This window comes from Barbus barbus (assembly GCF_936440315.1).
Source record: "Barbus barbus genome assembly, chromosome: 31".
NCBI lineage: Eukaryota > Metazoa > Chordata > Actinopteri > Cypriniformes > Cyprinidae > Barbus > Barbus barbus.
In genome coordinates, this window is record NC_136759.1 from 25,815,523 (window position 1) to 25,838,518 (window position 22,996).

The 22,996-nt window shown below is 38.7% G+C and overlaps 1 protein-coding gene across 3 annotated transcripts in view; it reads left to right on the plus strand.

Moving 5' to 3' along the window:
• The window catches only part of ece2b (endothelin converting enzyme 2b), a 60,920-nt gene that overhangs the window by 21,099 nt on the left and 16,825 nt on the right, over positions 1-22,996 (plus strand). For all 3 annotated transcript variants that reach the window (XM_079388071.1, XM_079388072.1, XM_079388073.1), the window contains 4 exons: positions 4,773-4,859; positions 9,424-9,568; positions 11,828-12,043; positions 22,131-22,255. In XM_079388071.1, coding sequence (XP_079244197.1) covers positions 4,773-4,859; positions 9,424-9,568; positions 11,828-12,043; positions 22,131-22,255 — 573 coding nt within the window. The remainder of the gene's footprint in view (positions 1-4,772; positions 4,860-9,423; positions 9,569-11,827; positions 12,044-22,130; positions 22,256-22,996) is intronic.

The window sequence follows — 22,996 nt, forward strand, 5'->3', positions numbered from 1 at the left end:
TTTTATTACATAGCTGTAAAATGTCATGTGCTACAACTTCCCTAAAAACTAAGATATTTATAAAGAAAGAATTATGTATGATGAAGTACGTTTTAACCTTGCAATATATATATATAAATATATATAATAATAACGATTAAGATGTCTACACTAACATGTTTTCAAGATGTAAGCAAAATATTACTTGATTGCAAAAATGCCTTTTCTGGTAAGCTTGTGAATTGAGTGGTTTTATGACCTATGTGAGGTCATTCGTGAGCTATGAATGTATTTCAGAAATATTTATTAAACAGTAGCAGATTGAGTCATACAGGCTGTTTCTCGAGAGGCTGAGGACGTTTATAGAAGTCTGGAGGTCCGTCGAGAGGGAGATGGAACAGATGAAGATGAATATTTGGCAAGATTTGAGCATTTTATTGTCAAAGCATAAATTCTGTTAATGAATGTGCGTTGTGCCATCTTCAAATCCTTCTGAAAAGTCATAATTACGATATGATGTGCATTCAAGTCATTTTGATTGGAATCAAATGGGATGTGTTGGGAACTTCTTCAAGTGCTAATACAGCAGGAATAAATGCAGAAGAGTGTTTGCCATGATCTGTTCCTGGTTTCATATGGTTAGCATCACACATTATCCCATATCCCCAGACGTTCACCTTTGGTTCAAGCCACAACGACTGTTTACTGTAACTTCAGTGACTTTTTTACAGCTTCCCCGTATGCATGTGTTTCTCTCTTACCCACGTAAGCGAGGTAGGAGTCTCCTTTTCGGAAGTGAGGTTTATCTGTTCCTCACTCCCAGCAACTTTCCCTCTCCCACGGTAGCATCCTGCCCTTTCTGGGTCATGTTAACAAAACATTGGCTTTCCTCCCCCTGTTCTCCAGTCGATGGTTTATTCCAGTCGTTCCACGGCAGTGGCACCAGTTCACTTCTGCTTTTGTATTGCTGGTGTCTTACTGCGCTGATGAACGGTGAGTCTCGGCCATGCATCAGTGGCTTTATCTGGTCTGCTGTGACCACTGGTCAATGTGTTTGCTTGTTGAGCTGGACTGGAGTCTGTAATAACACTCTATATCTGGTATTGTTTAAGACTATGGCTGTGTTCAAAATGAAGTGCATACTGCACACTGCATATGCTTTGCATGTCTTGCAGCCAGGCATTTTGACTCTAATTTTAACTTTTGCCAATCCAGTCAAAAGAGTTAAGGATGTAAAAATCATGGCTGATATCACTGATGAAAAAAAGCTTGGCTGATTTTAGATGGATTTTATGCAATTATCAGTTGGTCAAGATGGGAGACTAAAGCGGCAAATTAAATTAAATGTCTTTAACCGGCTCTTAGGCTGTTTTAACATCATTATTAATCAAAGGGTGTTCAGTTTTCATCTCAAAACTAAAAAGGTTTTATTACATTTTGGATTCAGAATTGTATCTTAATTTTTGCCAGTCGAATCAAATAATGAATCCAGAAATATAAATGTGTATATATATGGGTGATTCAAAATTTAACAAATTGAATAGTTTAAACTTGATGATCCATGTTACCCCAGCAAACTTAAGTAATCACAAAAAAAATTGTTATTATCATATAAATAGTACAGAATCGTAAATATTCTAAAGCAATTTTTCATAAAGTGGGCTTTAAACTTTCGTATGTGCAAATGTTTTATCAGAGCTGGTCACTCTTGTTAACTAGCGCAGAATAAAATCACACACTTTAGTAGTATTTATAGCTCTTAACTTGACTTCCTAACTGTGTGATTATGCAGAATAACTTCCTCTAATGTACTGTATGTCGGTATGCAGATTTGAAGGATTTCATTTAATACACTTCTCTCACTATCGCTTACACGATTATCTGTCTTGGCATACTTTGCCGACCCCTGTTCTAGGTTATTCATCACAATGGTCAAGAGTAGTGCATTGCATTGTGGGATACAATATGCAGTAATATATTTTGACAATTGTAATAGATCATCTTAAGCATAAAGACAGTTTGCATATTATGGACAGTAGAAATATTATATTCTAAAGAAACGTTGGGCCCTATGACTTCGCAAAGGAAAATATGTACAGAATCGTGGAATCTATAGTCATAGAAATAGAATTTACAGTGGAATGTGACAGAATTTGGCAAATTTAATGAAAACAAATTACTTTTTGACTATATAGATGTAATTAAACTATTGAAACAGAATCCAGAAAAATTTAAATGGAAAACAGAATTTGGGAAAAACAAAACACATTTCATAAGGCCCTAAAAATGTAAATATTTGATGTTAAATTATAAAAGTTTCATGATTTCAATTAATTAGATATGCTTTCTGATTGCTAAAAATGCATTCAACCATTGAAATTGAATCTATAAAGATAATGATTAATAATCAGAAGAAAGAATCCAGACGGATGGAAAAAATGTGAAAAATAAATGAATCAGAATTTGGAAAAAAGGTGATTTCAAAATAAATGCTATAGTAAATTTAGTATGCTATTCCCAACATAAACTTTGAGACTAAAAATGCTGAATTTCACATGATAGTATGTCATGAATGTGTCAGTTAGACATGAAAGAGGAACTTCAGTACTAGTACGCATGGATGGTTTTCACACCAAGTCATCCTACATTGTTTTTCCTTCCTCTGAGAAGTGTCCGTGACCTGCCACCCAGGAATCTGGTGAATCTTGTCCAGCCCTCTGGATGGAATTCTTGTGGCTCTGACCTCCTAAAACTACACCCCCTTCTCAACCTCTGCCATTGCATTTCAAAGAATCATGGGAAGCTATGACTAACAACTAAAGTGTTAACTGACTGCTTATGAGGAAACACTCAACTACGGGAAAATGTCAACTCAGTGATTAGCAGTCGTTAAACTGCATGTTTGTGTGGGCTTAGCATGTGCATTTGTTTCACATCAACATGAGTCAGAGTTTTTGTCTTGGTAATCTCATTTAGGGTTTCCTGTAAAAGCCCATTGAGAAATAGCTTACTGAAACTCCAAATCTGTTTTCGAAGATACAACATTTATTCAGCTGAGACACTAACAGCCGAGATGATTGAGTGTGGCGTTCCGCTTGAACTTTAAAGCATGTTGCAAAGGGCTCCCAGTGCTTTCTTGTGTCTTGCTCTAAACAATACTAGTATGTGTGTGTGTGTGTATGTGTGTGTGTGTATAAAGCCTTCAATAGAGTCATCTGTCTTTTAGACAAGGGCTTTTAGCAGATGAAAGTATGTAAATTAAAACCCAACAAAAATAGTTTGCATTAGTAAGAATTTTTTTTTTCTGATATTAATTCTAATTCTGCTGACATCCTTAGATAAACATTTCACTTTTATATATGGAATTTTGAGTTAATGTTGCATAAATTGTGCATTTAATGCAAGTTTTGTGTATGTTTTTTTTTTTGCAGTGGGTTTGTCATCTTGCTCTTTAGATATCTGAATTGTTATCAGTCATTTAAAGGGGGACATACTCTCAGGAACACAAAGTTACAAACAGGATCTCTTGAGTATCACCAATGAGACAGAATAAAGCAATAAACAGAAAGCAAACATTTTCTTCCTGGGAAAAACACACTAGTCTCACATTGTTTCTTTTAAAGCTGACACACAAATGAAACAATTGAGAACTAAGTCTCCAAAGATTTGAAAAAGCTAACTTTGAGCAGTACAGTTCTCCTCTGGGTAGATCTCTTGTGTTTTATGTCTGTTGTATGTTTACTTAGCTAGACTTTCTGGACAAATTTGCCTTCAGAAGTTATGTAAATTTAACAAAACCTCCAGGGACAAAACAACTGATAAAACAATTTTTTATTTTTTTTTATTTTAGGAATGCACAATGTGTGATGTGTTAGTCAGTACTATTTCTGATTATTTAATTTATATATATATATATAGATATATGTATAATTTATTTGCATATTTATAAAGTCTATGGTCGCTCTAATTAAGATTCATTAAGTCACTGTGTGAGAGAGATTCTCTCTGGCTGTCTTGTTTAGTCTGCTCTTGTTAACCTGCGTGGTAGGTTTTGCTGTAGGGCTGTTTGTCTGCTGTCTACATGGCTGTCAGCACAGGCAGGGAGATTTCAATGGACAGCGTAAATAATGTTAGATTTAACTAAGAGTTTCTGTTCTCTGTAGGGTAATGCTTATATCAGTGAGACTTACACAGCAAAGTGCTGCCCTCGGGTGTAGATTTGCCACCTCTTCAGTTGTGAACAGTGAGAGAAGTGTATGTGTGTGTGTGTGTGTGTGTGTAAATGTGTTTGTATAAATTCCTCTCTGACGTCCAAGATGGGGGTGAGGAAACAAGGAACCCCCCCCCCCCCCCCCCCCACACCCAGCATTCATCTCCATTTCACACTCTCTTGCAGTATCTCTTGTCCTCAGACTCTTAGCTCAGTCTCTCGCCTCAAGGCCTTCAAAATTGTTTTCTGTAGATTCTGTGGGAACTTAATATAAAGAAAGTAAATAGGGTCTATTTTGATTTCATGGTGCATCTTTCTCAATTGACAGATACTTTAAAGTAGCTGTGTGAAATATTTTTTCGCAAGCGACATATAAATCACAAATACTTCTTTAGTAGATGTTCTACCAGTGCTACCAATTGTTTTTTAAGGTCACTTAAAACAGAAAAAAATGACTATTTTTCCCTGTCTGCTGCTGTTCACATCACATCTCAGTGTATATATATATATATATATATATATATATATATATATATATATATATATGTGTGTACTTATACATAGTACTCTCTGTCTCTTTCAGATGTCTAACTACAAGCGTGCAACGTTTGAGGAGGAGGACGGGACAGATGTCCCTGCAGATGGAGCCATCTCTCCTGACAGTGTGGAGGTGGGTGTGGGTCAGGGCTCAGTGTGGATGTGTACATTTTATGTTTACATTCAGACATTTTATACAATGCCTCATACAAATAAGGAAACCAATAATTTAAGCTGTTAGTTCAGAGACCGTGAAAAGTATTGCTGTTGCACAATTCCTTTGAAAAGTACACGGAAAAACAACAATTGCTGGGTAGTTGTGATGTACTCTGTAAATTTCAGCTGTTTCCTGCCTGGTTGGATGCTCTTACCGCAGAAAATCTAGCTGACAGTAATGTTGTGTTGAATTGCTATGCTAGTATGAAAGAAAATCTGTCTTGAATTGGTGGTGATGTTCTTTCTTCCAGGCTGAGATATCCAGGCAAATCGGGATACATACAGATAATGTGAGAACACTAGATGAAAGGGTAAACATAGAGGTAGTTGGAAATACTGACAATGCTCTCTTTAATATAAAGCAGGGGTCACCAAGTTCGTCCTGGAGGGCTGGTGTCCTGCAGAGTTTAGCTCCAACCCTAATCAAACACACCTGAAGCAGCTAATCAAGGTCTTACTAGGTATACTTGAAACTTCCAGCCAGGTGTGTTGAGGCAAGTTGGAGCTAAACTCTGCAGGAAACCGGCCCTCCCGGATCAAGTTTAATCACCCCTGATATAAAGGTTCCATAAGGGGGTTTTCGCAGTGATGCTATAGAAAAAACATTTTGGGTTCCCCAAATAACCGTTTCGTGTGTCAACATTTTCTGTAGATTGGAAAGCTTCCATGTATGCTAAAGGTTCTTCATGGTACCATTGATGCCAAAAAGGAACCTTCATTTTTAAATGTGTTGATCTCATGGTTTGTAAATATTTTGAGAAAAGGAAGGGGCCAAGCACCAAGCCTTGAGGTACACCAGTGTTTAGCTGATATTATTTAGGTACTGCTTCCCTCAAAGTCAGCATCCAGAATCTACCCATGTCCAGTGTCTAGTGGGTAGAGTATATGCTTTGTCACTGGGATTAAGGTCCAGCGAACATTTTTGTGTGCAGTTAGCATTGAGTCTTTTTCAAAGCTGTAGAACTTTTATTCTCTTTACAGCAGATGTATCATGGAAAACACGATTTCCTCTTGTACTTTTGCAGTTCCTAAAATGTACTGAGGTATTTCACAAAACTTCCTCTCCAGTGAAGCAGACCAAATTAATCCATACTAAACTGGTAAAGCCAGCAAGGCAGAAATTGTCAAAGATATTAAGTCTCAACAATTAAAACATTTACGTATTATCATCCACATTTCAGTATTCAGCTAATTGACCCCAAAGGACAACGATATTTTAATTAGCCAATTATAATAGAGGTTAATAAAAGGTCATGAGAGGCGGTGTTAAGATCTTAATAATCTAAACAAGGTTTTTTTTCCGCTATAAAGAAACTTTTGTGCATTGCAAAGCTTCCGTGGATGTAAAACGTTCTTCATGGAACCATCAATGCCAATTAAGAATCCTTATTTTTAAGAGTTGTAGGTCTGATGGTTTGTAAATATTTAGAGAACAGGAAGGGACCAAGTACCGAACCTTGAAGTACTCCAGTGGATGTGATTTTTTTTTTCTTGTTCTTTTCGTCTCTTTCTCTACAGTGTAACAAATCAGAATAATCCAACCTAAATTAAGCTGTTAAAGCCAGCCTAGCAGGAATTGTCACAGCTATTATGTCACAACCATTAAAGCATTAATGTATTACCACTCTCATTTATATATCAGCCTATTCAGTATTCATCAACTTGACCCCAATGAGCAACGGTATTTTGGTATGGGAAGATGAGCCAATTATAATGGAGGTCATTATTTTAAAAAGTCATAAATGTACAGTAGAAAAATTAGTCATAAATGGTTCATTACTACGTAATGACTTATGATTAAATGGGCAAACATCTTGTGGATTAGGAGCTAATAATTATTTTTTTTGTTATATAGAGCAATTATCCAGGTATGAGTAATGTTCTCAAAACACAGAAAACCTGTATCGCCACCTTTTAAAAGTATTACTTATGGTACTGTATGGTAATTGGAAAGAAAGCACAGTTAACAGCATGAGTTTAGAGAAACAGCATGAGAAATATTCCGCAGCTTTTCTTCCAGTATTATTTATAATGTTGACATATTCTTATTAGCAGAAGAAAACAGCAGGTCAGATTTCCAGGGAATTTCCTATTCCCATTCAACTGAATTATGAATGACATTTGATATTTATTCATATAAATTCATGTGGCCTCTTTCATTTGTTGCTCACTTTTATGTCAAACAGGAAATGTGACATCTCTTCTGTTGGTTTGCCATGCAAGCAATGATATGACGCATGTATTTGATATAGTATCCCCCAGGCAACTTGTTCTTTGTTCTTTGGGTGTTGAATGATGTTAAGAGACATGCAGTATATTTTGACACAAAAGCCTTACGTGATGTTCCCAGTGTTTCTACTCAAGAAGCTATTGCTCTTTTTTGAGAATATCTTTGAGAATATTTTTTTCAGTGTTTAAACAGAATATTTTTATTAGAGAAAGAAAGGGAGAATGAGATCACTATTAGTCACTGGCCAGAGTACTTGCACCATGTGAGCATTTCAAGTAATTAAACTGCAGTGCCACAATTTGTCAGCCATTTATTCTCACAAAAATGTACTGTCATGTTATAGTGTTGGTATCAGATGGTAATGCCATGGTATTCAGATATACAGTGCCCTCCTTAAGTATTGGAACAGTAAAGACAAAATTGCTCTGTTGGCTGTGGAGTCAAGACATTTGCAAATATGATAAAAAAGATGAATATGAGACAAAACTACAGAATGTCACATTTTATTATTAGCCATTTCAACACATACATGTTTTACCAAATAAAAAGAACAGTACTTCCCACTCATTGTTCATTCCACTCATTGATGTGAGCATAAGTATTGGGACAGTTGAACATAAGGCAGATATAAAAGATTAAAAGCTATTATTTAGTTGCAGATCCCTTGCTCACAATCACAGCAGTGAGTCTGTGACCCATAGACATCACCAGACTCTTGGTCTCATCCCTTTAAAATACTTTTCCCAACCTTTAATGCAGCCAATCCCAATTATTGTTTGTTTTGGGGAGTTTCTGCCCTTACTCTCCTCTTCAGCTGGTGAAATTCATGTTCAATCAGATTTAAATCTGGAGATTGATTTGGGCAATCTAAGACTTTCCATTTCTTTGCTCTTATAAATTCCTTGACTGAACTGGCAGGGTGTTTTGGGTCATTGTCCTGATGCAATATGAAGCACTTCCCAATGTATCTGGTGGTATTTTCTTGAATATTGGTAGGCAAGATGGATTTGTACCCTTCCAAATTCATTCTGCTACTGTCATCATACATTAAGTCATCAGTAAAGTTGAGAGGGCCTGTTCCAGAGACAGCCATGCATGCCCATGCCATGACACCACCTCCACCATGCTTTACAGATGAGGCTGTATGCTTGGGTCATTTGCAGTTCCCTTTTTTTCTCCACATTTTTGCTTTCCCATCACTTAGATCAAGGTTCATCTTAGTCTCATCGGTCCATAAACACAGTTCCAAAACTCTTCTGGCTCACCTTTGTGCTTTTTTGCAAACTCTAATCTTGCCTTTCTATTTTTGGTGCTGGTCAGAGGTTTGCATCTTGCTGTGTAGCATCTGTAATTCTGTGTCAAAGTCTCCTGAGGACAGTAGATTGTCAGAGCATCACCCCAGCTTTCTGGAAGTTGTTGGTGATTTTACAGACACGTCTTTTAGGGTTCATTATCACAGCTTTTATGATTTGTCTGTCATCAACTACTGTTGTTTTCTCAGCCGTTGTTGGTTGCTGGTGTCGCTGGTGGTTTCCAAACTCTTGATTTCTCCATGCCCTCTCTTCTTCAGAGCTCCTCTTTTCTTTTAGCATCCAAATTGTTTGCTTTTCTCTCAAAGTCAGCTCCCTCATCTTCATCCTGGTTTGTGTTTGTCATCATCGAATGCAAGATTCAGAATATAGAAGTAATGGATATAACTGATACGACACATTCCCTGCTTTTAATATCTGAAGAATTAATGCAACAGGACACACTGATCACTTAGAAAGACCTGTGAGGCAACTGCTCCAATACTTATGCTCACATCAGATAGAGGGATGAAACTCTAAAAGTGCTGAACTTCTTAGCTGGTAAATCATCTGTGTTGAATCACCCAATAATAAAATGTGACATTGTGTATTCTTGTCTCATATTCATCTTTTAATCATATTTGTAAATGTCTTGACTCCACAGCCAACAGAGCAATTTTGTCTTTACTGTTCCAATACTTTTGGAGGGCACTGTATATCATGGGACTGAATGACCCCAGCGGAAAAAAAAAACCTAACCCTAAAGCGGAAAAGCTATTTAAGTTCATCTAGCATGGTATTTACATAACGTGATCCAAGATATGGCAAAGAGAATTGTACTACCATGCTATATATCCAAAAACATCCCAAACTTTTAAATACTTTTTTGTCTACATAGTTTGGGATGTTTCCCAGCAAATAGTAACAACAGACTCAGTGATCAATATTTGACTCTCTTTCAGGTGGGTTTCCGTAAGGGTGGTATTCAGTTGTTTGGTCCACTGGGCAGGAGGACTCAGCTGGAAGTAGTGTTGGCCGGTCTGCTTCTCGCTTCACTTCTAGCTCTGTTTGGCTGTGCGATTACACTGGGAGTCCGCTATACCAGAGGTAACAAACACACACACAGATGGAGTAAAATGTAACACATAATAACTTACTGATAAATAAGATAAGTAACACTGATTAAACAGATATAAGACATCAGTTAAGTATATTAATATTGGTAGAATTTCCCAGGTGTTATTGTGCTTACCTTGTAGATACCTTGATATCTACTTTGTAGAAAGTATTCAGACCCCCTTCACTTTGTTCAATTTTATGTTGCAGCCTAGATTCTACAATTGTTTAAATTCATTTTTTCTTATTAATCTATACTCCGTATCTCATAATGACAAAGTGAAAACAGATTGTTAGAAATGTCTGTAAATTTATTAAAAAGAAAAAACTTAAATATTACATTTACATAAGTATTCAGCAACAACACTTGAAATTTAGCTCAGGTGCCTCCCATTTCTCTTGATCATTCCTGATATGTTTCTACACCTTGATTGGAGTCCATCTGTGCTAAATTAAATTGATTGGACATGTTTTGGAAAGGCACACAGCTCTCTATAAAAGGTCTCACAGGTGACAATGCATATCAGCTTGAAAACCAAGCCATGAGGTCAAGGGAACTGCCTGCAGAGCTCAGAGACAGGATCGTATCAAGGCACATATCTGGGGAAGGCTACAAAAAATGTCTGCTGCACTGAAGGTTCCCAAGAGCACAGTGCCTTCCATAATTCTCAAATGGACGGAGTTTGGCACAACCAGGACTCTTCCAAGAGTTGGTTGCCCAGCCAAACCGAGCAATTGATGGAGAAGAACCTTGTCTAGACCGATGTCTGGGAGACTGGTCAGGGTTGAGGGAAAGCTGAATGGAGCAAAGCACAGAGATATCCTCAATGAAAACCTGTTCCACGGCACTCAGGACCTCAGACTGGGCAGAAGGTTCACCTTCCAACATGACAATGACCCTAAGCACACAGCCAAGGTAACACAGGAGTGGCTAAGGGACAACTCTGTGAATCCCCTAGAGTGGCCTGGCCAGAGCCCTGACTTGAACCCTATCGAACATCTCTGGAGAGACCTGAAGATGGCTGGCCACCGGTGGTCCCCGTCCAATCTGACCGAGTTTGAGAGGATTTGCAAAGAAGAATGGTAGAAAATTCCCCAATCCTGGTGTGCAAAGGTTGTGTCATACCCCAAGGCTGTAACTGCTGCCAAAGGTGCTTCAACCAAGTACTGGGTTATTTCAGTTTTTCTTTATAATAAATTTACACACATTTCTAAAAATCTGTTTTCATTTTGCCATTTTGAGGTACGGAGTGTAGATTAATGAGGAAAAAAAATAATTTAAACAATTTTAGTATTAGGCTGCAACAAAATTGAAAAAAGTGAAGGGGGTCTGAATACTTCTGAATTCACTGTGTATATATATATATATAAGAAACTTATTATTATTATTTTTTTTTCTCTATATTGCTCACCATTGTTTCAAGCTGACTTTTTTCTTAGACCACAGAGAGATAACAAATATCTAATTGGGGGAATTGAATACAATGGCCATACATCATCATGACTCATTGTAACAATTAGTATGTTCAAGCATGTCATTAAAGTACAGAGTTGCTCCTTGACCAAAACTCCACTCCAATTAGTTTTTGTGAGAAAAAAAAAAAAGAAATTCTAAAATAATAGCAGCTACCATTGCTCCATCGAATGCTTCACACTCCAGTCCAGTTAGTGGCAGAAATGCCCTGGTGCATAAAAAAACCAGAAGAAGCAGATGAACATTTCTGACACCTAGCTGTACTTTTTTGGCATGCAAGTAGGTGGTTGCATTATGGAAATGCATTCTTGTGTAAACTTGCAATAGAATCATAACTAGAAGCATGTGGGTTCACACACTTGCATAGACTGTGTGCATGTTACTCTAAAGAAGAAAATGTTTCATCAAAATGTCTTTCAATTCCTGTAAAAAAGTCCTGGTGTGAAAATTAAACATTTAATTTGAACGAACACCTGTTAATGTGTCTGCCCTCAAAGACAAATATTTGCGAGCCTTCAATGTGACAATTATTATTTTATTTTTTTACTAATCCCTTTTCCATCGCACTGCGTATAAAACTGGACAGTGGATATGATTCACACTTTTGGTCACATACCAGACCCACTGATTTTACATAAAACTATTTCTTGTTGGTGATTTGAGTGTGAAAATCAGACTAAATCAGACCACTAAAATGGATGAAATCAAGATAATCTGCATTTTTTTTAAAAGTTTAATGCATTGCAAATACCATGTCCTGTTGTCTTTAACCCCAGATCCCGCCCGTAGTATCTGTCTAACAGAGGCATGTGTAACCGTGGCCAGTAAGATCGTGCAAGCTCTGGACCGCTCTGCCGACCCATGTCAGGATTTTTACCAGTACGCCTGTGGAGGATGGGTCCGCAAAAACCCCCTGCCAGATGGCCGGTCCCGCTGGAGCACATTTAACAGCATCTGGGACCAGAACCAGGCTGTGCTCAAACACCTGCTGGGTAAGTGCCGGAAAACACACACACACACACACATGCTTATCCTTTTTGTAAAATGGGATTTGCTTAGTAAATCTCACTCGGTGTTCACACAACAGTATATATTTAGAAAGACTCCTAAATGATTTATTTGATTTTTCAATAGAAAACTGCTGCCTTCATGCGTTTTGAAGAGTCTTACACTTACGCTCTTCTGTGCTCGGGTTGTTTTTGTAGATCTGCTCAGAAACTTTAATCGATTCTGCTCTGTGTGTCCTGATTACTTGTTTTCTCTGAGAGCATCCGTCCCTGTCTGTTTGTTCGATAAAGGACAATGGCTTTCTGCAATCGTTCTCCGATTCTTTAACCGTAAAAGCCTCCATTAGTCAACTTCTCATGGATTTACAGTAGAGCGCTTGCAAGTCTTTTTTTATCAGTTACATTTTTTTTAAGAAATGTAAGGTTAGCGTTTTAAAAACTTTAAAACTTGGTCCCAGTTTATATTAGGTGGCCTTCACTACCATGCACTTACATCAAAAAAGTACAATGTACTTACTGTTGAAAAACACATTGAGGTGGGATACGGGTAAGATTAGGAACAGGTTTGGTGGTATGGGTAGGTTTAAGGGTGGGTTAAGGTGTAATGGATAGAGTAATTATAAATGTAATTACAGATGCCATTTCTAAAATATAAGTACAATGTAAAAACATGTATGCACACAATAAGTGCATTGCATCAAATGATTAATTTAAATGCAAGTACATGGTAGTTAAGGCCACCAAATATAAAGTGGGACCTACAACTTTAACATTTGTAGAGTGATTTGTGCCTGTGCACAATGCTAAAGTATTCTGAGAGGTTGCTAGGATGATGCTAGGTGGTTGCCATGGTGTTCTGAGTAGCTGCCAGGGTGTTACTAGGGGGTGCGTCCGAAATCGCATACTTCATAGGTCTTAGCATTCTGGAAGGTTTCCAAAGTGTTGCTAGGAAGTTTCTACTGTACATAGCTCTTGATGGTTGCCAGGGCATTGTGATGTGGTTACCAGGGTGGTTTTAGATGGTCACTAGAGTGTAATGCTGCTATTTGGTTGCTATGTGCATACTCCTTACTGATTGCCAGGCTGTTGCTAGGGTTTTCTTTCTGTTTCCCAGGGCATTACAATGTGGTTGCTAGTTGTTCTGAGTGGTTGCTGCTAGGTGGTTGCTAGGTTGTTCTGAGGAGTTGCTAGCATATTGCTATGTCTTTTCCTAGAGTGTTTTGGACAGTTTGCAAAGTGCTGCTAGTTAGTTGCTACATTGTTCTTGAAGTTCTTGCTGAGTGGTAGCTATAGTGTTCTTAATGGTTGCTAGGGTGTTGCTGAGGGATTGCTATAGTGTTCTTAATGGTTGCTAGGGTGTTGCTGAGTGATTGCTATAGTGTTATTGATGGTTGCTAGGGTGTTGCTAAATGGTTTCTAGGATATTCTAGGATGCCAGATCACTGCAAATAATCGTTAGGTTGTTCTGGGTGATTTCTAGATGGTTTCTAAAGTGAAGAGACGTGTGGCCAAGTATGGTGACCCATACTCAGAATTTGTGCAGTGAACACACACACACACACACGCACCGTGAACACCCACCTGGAGCAGTGGGCCTGGGTGCTTGCCATGGCTTTTCTATATTGGTTGCTACAATGCACTAGGTGGTTTCCAAGGCACTGCTAAATTGTTGCTACACAGTTCTGGATTGCCAGGCAGATGCTAAATGGTTTCTGTGTTGCTCTCGATGGTTGCCAGAACATTTCTAAATGATTTTCAGTGAATTTAAAATAAGCTCAATGGAAGCACAAAAACTCCCAAATATTGCAAAAAAGTTTTTAAGCTCACATGAGGTGTTTTTTAAGTGATTTGAAAACAGGAATGAAACAGTTTATTTCGCATTTACAGGTCACCTGGCATACGTAAAAGTCACATGATCATTCTTTAATGTACTATAACCTCCAAGAAACACCTCATACGTGGCTGCTCACAAGTATAAAGGGCTTTCCTTGCCATTAATGCTTGGCTAACCCCTCATTTACACTGCACAAGTCTGCGGCACATTATGACTCCGACACCGGGGTTGATTGCGGCCACTATAATAGTCAATGCTTGTGTTTATACTAGTCGTGCTGTGGCACGTTTCAGAAGTGACTCTCCACACTGCTTTACTAAAGATACACACATGCATCTCCTTCGAAAATAATGGCTGGTGCAGTGGCTGCTGTTTTAGTCACATAACATCAGTTAGTGAAAATCACAATAGGTTTTTAAAGACATTTATAAAATTTCACATTTTGCACAAATCTGTAATGGAAACCCGGTTACTGTCCCTCTCCTTCCCTTCCTGTAAATCAGGATGTAGATTTTCATTTTTCAAAAAAAAACAAAACAAAACAAATACTTTGGCTATATTTATTTATTTATTTATTTGCTCCCTTGCAAGCTCTAGTGATCCCTACAGGAAATGCTAATGTAGTCTCTTTTGCGTTTGAATGCATTGCTTCATTCCTCTCTCTAATTGTTGCTCTATTTGACTTTGCCTGTTTTATTTAATAAGCTGTTGTAATGCGCTGGCTTTGATCAAACTCTCTCTCTATCTAATGAATGCGCTCTCACACTGCGGTCCCTGCGGCCGTTTTGCCCTGATGACACTTCATCACATTGACTCTGTGTGTTACATCACCCCCGCAGCCAGCTTCATCCAATCACATGACACTTCTCTCAGCCTTCTGCACATTTAATAACACTCACCTTACATGAACATATTTTTGATCTCATATTACTCTCAGATATATGATCCATCTTCTGTGAATTGGGGTTCTTGTGTGTGCATGTGATTGGGTGAGTGTGTGCAGCACGAGGTGAACGCTGCGCTTCAGTGAACAGTAAATGAAGAGCATTCCCTAATGACCTGTGTCAGAGAAGAGATAGAGAGAGAGAGAATAGAAAGGAAGAATATGTTGAGAATAAGTGAAGCCATAAAGTATGTGCTCACACTAGATTGTAAGCTTGTGAAATTATTTTGGCTCCACTGTGAATATGGACAACAGGACATGACATCACACTCCATCCAGGGATTCTATTTTGCAAAAATTATCAAATGTAATTATGACGTTTATTATATTTAAAGAGTCTAATATGGAGTTACCAGGGCATTGCTAGGTGGTTACCACCAGGGTGTTCTGGATGGTTGCTAGGGAGTTCTGGGTGATTACCGGTGTTGTTAGGATTTTACTATAGTGTTCTGGGTGGTTGCCAGGGCATTGTTAGGTGGTTGCTAGGGTGTTGCTGGGTGATTTCCAGGGTGTTGCAAGGGTATTCTGGTTGGTTGCCAGGGCATTGCTATGGTGCTATATAGGTGGTTGCTAGAACATAGCTAGGTTAGCATTGCAAGGTCGTTTCGATAGTTTTCTGGGTGGTTGCTGGTTGTTTGCTAGTATGGTCTGGTTGGTTGCTAGGTGCTTTATAGGGTGATGCCTGTGCATTGGTGGTTGCTGTGGTGTTCTGGTTGGGTGGTTACTAGGGTCATTAGGTGGTTGGCAGGGTGCTGCTAAGTAGTTGCTAGGGTGTTCTGGGTGGTTGCCATAGTTTTATGGATGGTTTCTAGAGCGTTGCTTGGTGGTTGCTAGGGTCTTGTGGGTGGCTACCAGGGTGTTGCAAGGGTGCTCTGGGTGGTTGTGTGTTTACTGTGGTGTTCTGGTTGGTTGCCAGGGCATTTCTAGGGTGCTATATTGGTGGTTGCAAGAACGTAGCTAGGTTAGCATTGCTTCTATGGTTTTCTTGGTGGTTGCTGGTTGTTTGCTAGTGTTATGGTTGCCAGGTGTTATAGGTGGTTGTCAGAGCATAGCTAGGTGTTTGCTGTAGTGTTCTAGGTGCTTGCCAGGGTGTTGCTAAGTAGTTGCTACGGTGTTCGGGTTGCCAGCTCGTTTCTAACGGTTGCTAGGGTTTTCTGGGTGGTTGCCGTAGTTTTACAGATGGTTTCTAGAGCATTGCTTGAGAATTTGCTAAGGTGTTTAGGGTGACAGGTAGGGTGTTACTAGTTTGTTATGGGGGTGGTTACTAGGTCACTATTGACTCAAAACAGTCATAAAAGCGTCATAATAAGTAATATATTCTTGTATACTCTCTATGATGGCATTTTCATACATTATTTTATTAAAAATATTAATAAAAATATCATACTTTACTGTCATATTTATTACATTCCTATTGTTGCAGATGTGTTCTATTTTAATATGGTGAAATAAATTCTGCTTATTAAAATATGGGCTTCGTGGGATACTGTGTAATGGGAGAAATGTGTCAACCAGTAAAGGCTACTTTTTTTAAAAAGCCCAACAGACATGAATAGTTCAGTGACTAAAATAGAAAGAATGAAAGGATTGATGACACACCCAATTGAGAGTACATTATTCTTTAAACAAAAGCAAAAGCGGAGAGTCGTAAAGTCAGATTATGTGTTTGCAAGTGTATGCATTTGCAAAGAAGTACAGTGTGCTTTGCCCTCACATAGAGCACCTCTGAAAAAGACAAATGAGCGCTTTGTGCCAATGCACCAGGCTGACTGTCACCTTTTGCCCAGCAAACGCAAACAAACACAAGCAAATTCTGGAAACGGAATGAGATCAGCTCTGAATTCTGCTCGACGAGCAGTGAATCGTGCCAAAGCTCATTTCTCTCTCACCGTGTGTCCTCTCTCTAGACTAGACCTGCTGACCGGTAATTGGACTGCCACTGTTCCTCTGAGAATTTATTACTTGAATATTCCTGCCTCCTGTTTCTTAATGTAATTGCACTGTTAGGAGGAGAAAATACTGCGGAAAAGACAAATGAGCAAGAACAGAGGGGAATGTGAAACTAAGAGCTGGTTTAGGGATTTGCAACTTGTTTGCTTGAATGATTATATTGTAGATTAAATACACCGTCTCTCTTTCACACAACACAGATGTGTGTAAAACACAAAGAGAAGAGTGAATTATTCCTCCTCTGAAGAAGCGTGAAGTGTATTGCCATGACAACAACTAAGAGCACCAATCAAAGGTCACGATGACAGGCATAATTGTGTGTTCAAGAGTGGGTTGGTGAGTGCATATTTGCGACTCATCATTCGTGTGCTATTATATTTTTGTTCAAACCCCTGTGGGTTCCTCTTTTATTGATGTTTAAAGATAAAGTGTATCTTTTCAGTTACACTATAAACACAACATTTACAATTACTCTTAAGGTAATTTAATTTGTTTTCTATGATGAAAAAGCAGTGAAGTCATTTTGTCAAAATATTAATATAGAAAAAAAATGGAAATGGTCTGCAAACCCCTCTCTCTCTCTCTCTCTCTCTCTCTCTCTCTCTCTCTCTCTCTCTCTAACACACAAGTTTTCTGCAAAACAGAACTAACAAAAGCAAATGTGATGCATGCATTTTCTGAAGCACCTGTGTCATTTTAGCTTGCTTCTACACTCACCTAAAGGATTATTAGGAACACCTGTTCAATTTCTCATTAATGCAATTATCTAATCAACCAATCACATGGCAGTTGCTTCAATGCATTTAGGGGTGTGGTCCTGGTCAAGACAATATCCTGAACTCCAAACTGAATGTCAGAATGGGAAAGAAAGGTGATTTAAGCAATTTTGAGCGTGGCATGGTTGTTGGTGCCAGACGGGCCGGTCTGAGTATTTCACAATCTGCTCAGTTACTGGGATTTTCACGCACAACCATTTCTAGGGTTTACAAAGAATGGTGTGAAAAGGAAAAAACATCCAGTATGCGGCAGTCCTGTGGGTGAAAATGCCTTGTTGATGCTAGAGGTCAGAGGAGAATGGCCGACTGATTCAAGCTGATAGAAGAGCAACTTTGACTGAAATAACCACTCGTTACAACCGAGGTATGCAGCAAAGCATTTGTGAAGCCACAACACGCACAACCTTGAGGCGGATGGGCTACAACAGCAGAAGACCCCACCGGGTACCACTCATCTCCACTACAAATAGGAAAAAGAGGCTACAATTTGCACGAGCTCACCAAAATTGGACGGTTGAAGACTGGAAAAATGTTGCCTGGTCTGATGAGTCTCGATTTCTGTTGAGACATTCAGATGGTAGAGTCAGAATTTGGCGTAAACAGAATGAGAACATGGATCCATCATGCCTTGTTACCACTGTGCAGGCTGGTGGTGGTGGTGTAATGGTGTGGGGGATGTTTTCTTGGCACACTTTAGGCCCCTTAGTGCCAATTGGGCATTGTTTAAATGCCACGGCCTACCTGAGCATTGTTTCTGACCATGTCCATCCCTTTATGACCACCATGTACCTATCCTCTGATGGCTACTTCCAGCAGGATAATGCACCATGTCACAAAGCTCGAATCATTTCCAATTGGTTTCTTGAACATGACAATGAGTTCACTGTACTAAAATGCCCCCACAGTCACCAGATCTCAACCCAATAGAGCATCTTTGGGATGTGGTGGAACGGGAGCTTCGTGCCCTGGATGTGCATCCCACAAATCTCCATCAACTGCAAGATGCTATCCTATCAATATGGGCCAACATTTCTAAAGAATGCTTTCAGCACCTTGTTGAATCAATGCCACGTAGAATTAAGGCAGTTCTGAAGGCGAAAGGGGGTCAAACACAGTATTAGTATGGTGTTCCTAATAATCCTTTAGGTGAGTGTATATGTCTTTAAGCTTTTTTATCGACTTGTTTCACGGGTCTGATACCCAAGTGCTCCACATCACATGTCCAATGCTATACAAAGTGCGCTACAAAGCAAGTTTACCATGTCAGAAAAGCCATACATATGCAGCTGATAATGTAATCCAATTTACAAATCCTGAACTACAGTAAAAGTGTTTTCAGATCATAACGTAGTATTGTGCAAGGAAAATAAGTCTTTATTAATCAGTAATCTACCCTGTAATCATAATTAATTTGGAAAGGAATAAAAGTTGTTGGGGCCACTCATTTACAGTCATGACCAAAAATATCGGCACCCTTCTTAAATATGATCAGAGAAGGCATTGTTAATCCTTCTGATCTTTTATTTAAAAAAATCACAAAAATCTAACCTTTCATTGGATAGTAAGTATTTAAAATGGGGGAAATATCATTATGAAATAAATGTTTTTCTCAAATACAGATTGGACACAATTATTGGCACTCCTAGAAATTCTTATGAGTAAAACATCTCTGAAGTATATTCCCATTCATATTCACAATTTTGAGCACTCCAGGGTGATTATGAACATGAAATATACCAGCCATGGCTTCCTGTTTCACAGAAATATAAATAGGAGGGAAAACAATGCCCAAATTCACTTAATCATCCATCACAATGAGAATATATAAAAAAACCAAAGAATATATTTCTGATGTGCAGCAAAAGATAATTGAGCTTCACAAATTAGTGAAGTGGCTTTAAGAAAAGAGCTAGAGCATTTCCACCATCAGGGCAATAATTAAGAATTTCCAATCAACATAAAAGTTTACGAAACTGCCTGGAAGAGGACGTGTGTCTATATTGTCCTAATGCACGGTCAGGAGGAGAGTTTGAGTGACTAAAGACTCTCCAAGGACCACAGCTGGAGAACTGCAGAAAATAGTTGAGTCTCGGGGTCAGAAAACCTTTAAAAGAAAATTGTCAAACAGCACCTACATCACCACATGTTGTTTGGGAGGGCTTCAAGAAAAATTATCCTCCCTCATCCAAAAACAAACTCCAGCATATTCAGTTATCAGACACGACTGGAACTTCAAATGGGACTGGCTTCTATGGTCAGATGAAACTAAAAAAAGAGCTTTTTAGCAGCAACCACTCAAGATGGGTTTGGTGAACACAGGGATAAAAAGTACCCCATGTGTACAATGAAATATACTGCTGTATTTTTTATGTTGTGGGGCCTATATTTCTGCTGGAGGTCCTGGACATCTTGTTTAGACACATGGCATCATGGATTCTATCAAATACCAATAGGTGACTGACTCTGTTAGAAATCTTATAATGGGCCATGTTTGGATCTTCCAACCGGACAATAATCCATACACAAACCTCAAAAACAACAAGCTTCTGCTATGCCCATTCCAGTCCTCTGACCTGAACCCTGTAGAAAATGAGTGTAGAAAATGAGTGAGGAGAACTGAAGAAAAGAAGCACCGTCATGGAGCTGTGAATCTGAAGGGTCTGGAGTGATTCTGGATGAAGTCTCTGATTTCTTGTCAGGTGTTCTCTAACCTCATCAGGTATTATAGGAGAAAATTTAGAGCTGTTAAACTGGCAAATGGAGGTTTCAAAAACTATTGAATGGGTGCTGTTAATTATGGCCAATGTGTATTAGTGAAAAACATTCATTTCATAATGATATTTTCCCCCATTTTAAATTCTTATTATCCAATGAAAGGTTAGATTTTTGTGATTTAAAAAAAAAAAAAAAAAGATAAAAAGGATTAACAATGCAGATTAATTTTCACAGCCTTCTTCGATCATATTTACAAAGGGTGCCGATATTTTTGACCATGACTGTAAAGTGCAGTGAACTGTGTGCATAGGCATGTTTTTGGGAGGAAAAAAGAAAGGTAGAGACGTGTTTTTTTTTTCACAGTATGTTGTGTAAACTGAAGAGTGTTTACTCTCCTCAGGAAGTCAACCTGCATGGTGTACTTACAGGGTGGCTCTCACTGGTTGTTTCTCTGTTGAGTCCAATTTTCACCCAGTACTGCCAGTCACCTGTTCTGGTCCCTTCCACTTAATTTTGCCATTTCTCATGTGAATGAAGTTAGCATGAGAGTGGCAGTGCTTTTTCATTCTGCCTGTCATCCCGCTGGCAGCTGTGGCACACAGTGTTTTGACTGCGACTGATGGCAGAGGTTATTGAGGATAAAAACCTCCCTGCTCGTTTGGCTCACCAACGGCATCTGCGTTTTGTCACATTTTGTCGTGCGAGGCAGCTGTCATGGACGTGACATTAAGAAGATGGATGGCAGGACCCTTTGTTGCAGTTCTTCCATTTTGGACTCCATTTACCTGCACTGCATTGCCACTGTTTACGTACCATAATTCCATGCGTCGTGATGGGAACCAATCAGAGGGCACCATTGTGTCAGCTTGACAGGCAGCTGGAGAAACTCAGTTGACTGTTTCATGACCCTGTGCGCTGACCCTGTGCAAGTTGTTCTCCCTGCTGTCATGTTTGTTTACCCTAACGATGGTGCTCCAAGCTGCCCCCCTTAACTATGTGATGTTTTTGTTTCCTTTCTCTCATCCTTCATGTCCTGTCTTTTATTACTGTGAGGGACAGTTTTGCAGTTTTGACAGTTTTGCTCAAAAATATGAAAAATTGTCATCTTTTACTCACCCTAATGTTTCAAACACAAAAGTTGTAATTTTGAAGAACATTTTGATGAATGCATACAGTGACTGAAGGAGCATTGTCTGGAAGCTTGTTTCCACCATGGGATACAAAAAAAAAAATTAAAACAAAAAAAGGGTATTTGCGACTTTTAATTTCACAATTCTGACTTTTTGAATATATAAAGTCAGAATTGCGAGATGAATAAAAAATTGTGAGATATAAAACTGAATTGTAAATCTGAGAAGAAAACTGTATTTTTATATAAGTTGCAGTAACCTTTTTTTATTTTAATTTCGTTTAAACAATTGCGAGATGTAAACTCAAAATTACAAGAAAGAAAGTCAGAATGCAGACTTTATATCTTGCAATTCTGAGTTTGTCTCCCAATTTACATTTTCACAATAGAGATGATTATCAAAAACAAACAGATGTTTTGTTGGCTTGTTGAGCTTGTCTCTTCTGGAAAGGGGGCGGGGAGCAACACCTAATTTGCATTTAAAGAAACACACACAAAAACAGCACGCTTTTGCTTCCACCCAAGAAAGGTGTATTTACAGCATGGAATAATAAATGATCTGTGGTGTATTTTCAGTTGAAACTTTACAGACACATTCTGGGGACACCTGAGACTTGTTACATTTTATAAGAAGGGCATAATAGGACCTCTCTGAAACATTTACTTAGCAAATGTTACCATTTTGTGATGCAACTCAAATTGAATTATCCTATGTGTTCTTGTAGAAAACGGCACGTTTAACTCAAGCAGTGAAGCAGAGAGGAAGACGCAGTCCTATTACCTTTCCTGTCTTAATGAACAGCGAATAGAAGAGCTTGGAGCCCAACCACTCATCGACTTGATTGCAAAGGTGAGTGTTTCTGTGGCGCCCCCTCTGGTGTGGAGGATAAACAGTGCAAACTCAGTCAGTGTCGGTTCATTACTGTAACATTCTTTCTGTGTATTCCTATTCATTTGCAGTCATTTTTACATATGTTAATGAGGGACACAAAAACGGCAATTTTGTTGAATGACCTTTGATTTAATTTGATGCTTAAGTTTTTTTGATTGCTTTTCTGTGCATCTCCTAAAAATAGACTCCTTTATTTAAACTGAGCACCGATCCTATCAATTCCTTTCGGTTTAAAATCAGCGAGCCTTGAAATTATGTAGACATCCTTCAGCGAGAGACATTTTCATGCACTTCTATCGCTCTGAATCAGCCATTTTGAAGAAGAAAGCTCTGAAACTAACCCTCGGCACAGACCTGAAAGATTAATCCGTGTTACAGACACAAAGCAGTGATGTCAAACAGCACTTCATCTTGTTAATTTACAGCCTCCCCACACACAGCTGCCTCCTGCAATGTTTAAAAGAGGTATGGTGAGGAAGATGGAGGAAAAATATGTACAGTGCCTCTGATGAGCTGCCTTTTGAACACAAACACTGCCCATCTCTTCTGTCTTTCTGTCATTCTGCCTCTCTTTCTGTCATCTGGATCACAGGGATAGAGCAAATAGTGTTGCAGAGAGCCGAGAATAGTTTTATTCTCAGAGGTGAGACAGATTTAATTGGCTTTAATGAGGTGTTGGCCTGAACTCATCAGAGTCAT